Genomic DNA, 5779 nt, shown 5'->3' with positions numbered 1-5779 from the left:
GGTTTATTAAGCAGTCATTATTAACTCCATGCTTCGTCACGATGGTCCAAAACCACAAACCCATGCCTAAAAACCAGTGGAAATAATAAACCAATCATTCATTCATACATTCATTCATCATCAAAATAATAAGCAAAGCTCTTAAAATCTTTCGTTTGTTCAAACGCAGAATTACAAGACTATTTTCCGACACAATCATGGATACTTCAGTAAAGAAAAGCACTGCTTCTTTCCGCTTCAAGAGTCCCGACATCAGGTCATTAAAGATCCTCTGTTCAAAGGTCGTAACTCTCAAAGAAAACAAGTTTAGAGCCAATTTTGGGAACATCATAGATCTTCTAACCGAGAAGGTTGACTATTGTGCTATCACTATAATGTCCCAATACTATGACGTTCCTTTAAGATGCTTCACTTTCTCCGACTTCCAAATCTCTCCAACCTTGGAAGACCTCGAGAGGCTCCTCAATCGACCAATCAAGGAATACAACCCTTTCCCGAAATTGGAAGAAGGATTATGTTTGACCGAGCTCTCACTCATTTTGGGTATCAACACCAACAAGTTAGTGGACAATTGGGGCGTTAAAGGATCCCTCAAAGGTTTAACTCAAAAGTTCCTAGAAGCCCATGCTTGGGAAATGATTAAAGAAGGAAGACCCGACTTTTGTAGTGCAACCTTGGCGCTTTTGATTCATGGAATTGTTCTCTTCCCAAATCTGGACAAGTTTGTGGATCAGTTAGCAGTTGAAGTATTTTTAACAAAGAACCCGGTGCCTTTTCTACTTGCCGATTTCTACCATACCTTCCATACAAGGCATGAGAAGAGGGGAGGTACTTACCTTTGTTGCGCTCCTATGCTACATCTTTGGATGAGGGCCCGCATGCCTTAAAGTGGACCTTTCGCCGAAAACAAACTGACATGGCCGCAAAGGTTCGCATCTCTCTCTGCCAACTCAATTCTATGGTACAAGAGGGAATGGGATATAAAGAATGTCATCGCAAGATGTGGAGAGTTCTCTAACGTACCCTTGATAGGAACACAAGGTTGCATCAACTACAACCCTGCTATACTCAAGAGACAACTAGGGTACGCCATGACAAGTCCCCCTGAGGAAAGAGATTTCATTCCATTTGTCATCAATACCGTGGATCCGCTTGATTCGAATGTGAAAAGAGTGAGAAAAGCTTGGACAAGCATAGTCCGTATTAGCCATGAATGGGGCAAGAAAAATATCCTAGCCAAGGAACCCTACTATGTGTGGGTAAAAGATAGGGCTAGGGTGGTTAAGATGCCGTTTCTGTTTGATCTTTCTTCATTCCCGTTGATGCCTGAGCCCGAGCCTATCCTACAAGAGGACATGGACAAACTTACCAGCCAAATCAAAGAGCTCGAGTTGGAAAACACTCAACTACGAGTCAAACTCAATCGCGCCAAGAAACGTAACCACGTCTTGGAGGATAAGGGTAAGCAAGTCTGTGAAAAATTTAAAGATAGCAAGAAAAGGCTCCGATTAGCCGAGGGACAAAGAGTTTGGGTTGGTGGAGCTTTACAAGGAGCTAATTCTGAGCTAGATTTCCGCAACGAGGAGTTGGATCGAGCATCCCGAATCATCAAGGACCTTGAAAATAATGTCGAGAGGTCTAATGCCATGAAGAAAGAAGCGAGGGAAGATTACGAGGCCCAGATTTTCGAACTCATGACCACTCTAAAAGAGCATAAGGATTTGCTAGCCAAGGAGCAACTAGAGAAAGAAAAGATTCATCGAAGCTTCATGCGTGAGCAGTTCAACCTTGGACGAGCTTACGAGCAAATAAAGAACTTGAAGAGGGGAATCTATGACCAAGCCTATGTAGAATTGCAAAACAACTCCAGACATTGGGAGGAGCGTTGCTATAAATTCGAAGCTGCCATTATTCAATGGGACGAAATCATCCATAATCTCCAAGTCCTTTACGAAGAATGGAGGGACAAGTACACCAACATGACCGTATTAACCAACTATGCCCTTTAAGACTTTCCTGATAAGTTGAAGGAGGCATATCTGATCATGTGCCCAGATAATACCCCTAAAGAGGTCTACCACTTCGTCAAGTTCTGCAAAAGAATAATGACCGAACTCATCACCGACATTGAGGCTCTCCGCAAGTCTCAAGGGGTCACTTTTAGGGTGGATATCTAGTTGGTTTATTTGCTTCCATTACTTGTATTTTGCAACTTATATGTATTGTTGTCCATTTTCCCTTCAAAGGATGAATGAAAGTTGCGATTTTTCTCTATTGTGTTTTCCTATTTCATGATTGTGAACGAGAATCGTCAAGTAGTTGTTGCAATGAATAAACATGAATAACTAAAAAGAGCTTTGCTTTAACAAGAAAAAAATTCATGCATCATATGCATCTTTTGAAACACAAAAAACAAAAAAACTCATCCATCCACCCTTTTTTTTCTTCCAGAACCACTCTCCAAAGCTGACTTTTCGGTACGATACACGAGGACGTCGACAAGCTGTCATGGAGCAACTTCAAGAGAACCAAGTTGTCCTTCAGGAAGAAGTATCCCAAATGCGGTCCCAAATGCGGCAATTGATGGAGACTATTCAAGCAGTCGCAAGAGGCCAGGAGGTTATGGCAAAAATGCAAGAAGAAATGAATCAACGTGCCAGTACTACCAATCCTCCTACCCCTCAAACGGTCGAGAATCCAACTCCAGTTCCTCAAGTTGATCCTCCAATTAACATTAATGCACCCGGCGGTGTTCCAAACGACAATCCTCGTCCTCATGCTCTTGAGACAGACGACCAACTTGATGCATTCTTCAGCCCAAGGGACGCTTCTCAGGATGACGCCTTCAGTTCCGCAACTAACAAGGTGGAGAGGAAGGTAAAAGCTATCGAGGAAAAGCTCAAGGCAATGGGGAGCACTGACATTTTTGGCCTCGATGCGGCAGAAATGTGCTTAGTACCTAGGGTCATCATTCCGGCCAAGTTCAAAGTTTCGGACTTTGAAAAATATAAGGGAAATAGCGACCCTAGGACACACATTAGGGCATACTGCCGAAAGATGGCTGCCTATTCCAGCGATGATAAACTTCTAATGCATTTTTTCCAGGATTCCCTCAGTGGGGCATCTTTGGACTGGTACATGCAACTCGAGGGCACCATATTCACACCTGGAGGGAAATGGCTGAGGCATTCCTCAAGCACTATCAGTACAACACTGATTTGGCACCTAATCGCACGCAGTTGCAAAATTTGATTCAGAGGTCTGAGTAGTCCTTCAAAGAGTATGCCCAGAGGTGGAGGGAATTAGCTGCTAGGGTACAACCCCCATTGCTAGAAAGAGAACTGGTAGACATGTTTATGGGAAACTTGCAAGGTCCATACCTTGATAGAATGGTAGGGAGCACCTCTTCAGGCTTTTCTGACCTGGTCTTAGCCGATGAAAGGATAGAAAATATGATTAAAATGGGAAAGATCCAGAACTCTGCCAGTACTTCTAGTGCATCAAAGAAACCTTTTGTTCCCTATGGTAAAAAACGAGAAGGCGAGACCAATGCTGCCTCCATCATTCGAACAAGAAATCCCACTTATCCACAAGTAGCTGCCATAGCTCCCGTCCAACCAAGTCAACAACAACCATTTGCAATTCCTGTTCAAACTCAACAACAATAACGGTATCAACAACAACCGCAACATCAGCAACCACAATATCAACAACAACAAAGGATGCGAAGGCCCGAGAGAAGATTTGACCCAATTCCCATGCCTTATAGCCACATTCTACCATATTTATTGAGGGGATCACTTGTGCAACTAAGGGAGTTAGGACCCCCACCAGCGGTTCTTCCTCCCGGTTATGATGCAAATGCCCGCTGTGAATTTCATTCTGGCGCTCCCGGGCATTCGATCGAGAATTGTAAAGCATTAAAGTACAAGGTTCAAGATCTTATTGACTCTAAGGCAATCACGTTCGCCCCCAAGAGGCCGAATGTGAATAATAACCCGATGCCCCCTCACAACAATGCATCGGTGAATATGATGGAAGCTCACAATGGAAGGAGATTGATGTCCTATGTGGACGAGTTAAAAACACCACTCATCGAGATCAAGAATGCTTTGATGAAGAATAATACCTTTCCCGTCTGTGGTAATGACTGTGAACATTGTCTGATTAACCCGCAACAATGTAGAACATTGAAGTCTGTTATATAACAATTAATGAACCAAGGGATCTTGGTGGTAGACTGCCCATCTACAAAGGAAGATGTGTCTACCCTCGAGATGCCATACGACGAAGTCCCTCCTCTGCAAATTCCATACGAATTCTCTCAGTTAACTCTGTCGACAAATCCTATTACTCCAATCATAATAACAGTTCCCACACCATTCCCATATGTTGACACAAAGGCAGTCCCTTGGATGTATGACACCTCAGTCTACATTCAAGGTCAAAAGATTCAAGAAGAACCGATAAAGTCTAGTGACCCAATGATCAATATCACCGGCACTAGCGGAGTCACAAGAAGTGGAAGGATATTTGCACCGACACCCACTCCAATTGGAACTATCAATCCTTCAACTTCAGACAAAGGCAAGCAAATTGATGGCGCTCAGCAAAGACAAGACCCCGCACCTTCAAGTGAAGTAGACGAGTTCTTACGCATCATCAAGAAGAGCGATTATCGAGTAGTTGATCAGCTTAACCAGACACCCTCGAAGATCTCAATGTTGTCTCTATTGATGTGCTCGGAGGCCCATAGGGAGGCTTTGGTAAAGTTTCTGAGGACAGCTCACGTACCACAAGAGATATCTGTTTGTCAGTTTGAAGGAGTAGTTAACAATATCGCTACTAGCTTAAGCTTAGGTTTCAGTGATGAAGAGCTTCCCGTCGAGGGGAGGAATCATAACAAGGCTCTCCATATTTCCATTGAGTGTGTAGACACAGTCCTATCAAGAGTTTTGGTAGACACTGGGTCTTCCCTCAATGTGATGCCTAAGAGCTCCTTTGCTAAACTAACTATTGAAGGACTCGTAATGAAGCCGAGTGAGCTTATAGTAAGAGCATTTGATGGGACTAGAAGGACTGTAATCGGTGAGGTGAATTTGCTTATGAAGATTGGTCCCCATATTTTCCTTATCACTTTCTTCGTAATGGATATCTATCCAGCCTACAGTTGTCTGCTTGGAAGGCCTTGGATCCATTCAGTTGGTGCAGTCACTTCAACGCTCCACCAAAAATTGAAATTCTTAGCTGATGATAAGCTAGTCGTTGTCGAGGGTGAGGAGGACATTGTGGTAAGTCACCTCACATCTTTCCAATACGTTGAGGGAGAAGGGGAGATAAGGGAAGTCCTATTCCAATCATTTGAAGTTATCAATGTTGAAATGGTTTGCCCAGCAAGGGGTGAATCAAAAGATGCCGAATCTCCCATGGTATCTCTTAAAGACGCTCTGACAATCATAAAGGATGGACACCCCCAAGGATGGGGAAGATTGCTTGAACTCCCTGCCAACAAGGACCGCACAGGTTTGGGATACAACTCCTAAAATTTGAAGAAGCCCGCGCCGATAGCTACAAGGGGATCAGTGCTCCCGCTGTCCGACAACTTCTCAAGTGCTGGTTACCTGGATGACAATCGTATTTGTGCCGTGGAAGAAGAAGAAGAAGAAGAAGAAGAAGAAGAAGAAGAAGATGATGGCTTGATCTTCACAAAGACTGATGGAAACGGTGCCACCAAATGGACCGAGTTTGAAATACCTAAAGTGACATTAATCAAAATGTA

The 5779-nt window shown here is 43.6% G+C and overlaps 2 protein-coding genes across 2 annotated transcripts; both read left to right on the top strand.

The window, feature by feature from the left end:
• Positions 1-2508: 2508 nt before the first annotated feature.
• Positions 2509-3668, top strand: LOC127078624 (uncharacterized). The gene is made up of 2 exons (XM_051019065.1): positions 2509-3134; positions 3293-3668. Exons 1-2 carry the CDS (start codon positions 2509-2511, stop codon positions 3666-3668), a joined length of 1002 nt encoding a protein of 333 aa, XP_050875022.1.
• Positions 3669-3758: 90 nt separating this feature from the next.
• On the top strand, positions 3759-5543 carry LOC127078622 (uncharacterized). Its single transcript, XM_051019064.1, has 3 exons — positions 3759-4143; positions 4240-4860; positions 4936-5543. Exons 1-3 carry the CDS (start codon positions 3759-3761, stop codon positions 5541-5543), a joined length of 1614 nt encoding a protein of 537 aa, XP_050875021.1.
• The last annotated feature ends 236 nt before the right edge of the window (positions 5544-5779 follow it).

This window comes from Lathyrus oleraceus, chromosome 5, assembly GCF_024323335.1.
Source record: "Lathyrus oleraceus cultivar Zhongwan6 chromosome 5, CAAS_Psat_ZW6_1.0, whole genome shotgun sequence".
In the NCBI taxonomy this organism is placed as follows: domain Eukaryota; kingdom Viridiplantae; phylum Streptophyta; class Magnoliopsida; order Fabales; family Fabaceae; genus Lathyrus; species Lathyrus oleraceus.
The sequence above is the reverse complement of the archived record's forward strand: the minus strand, read 5'-3'. Positions and strand labels throughout refer to the sequence as shown.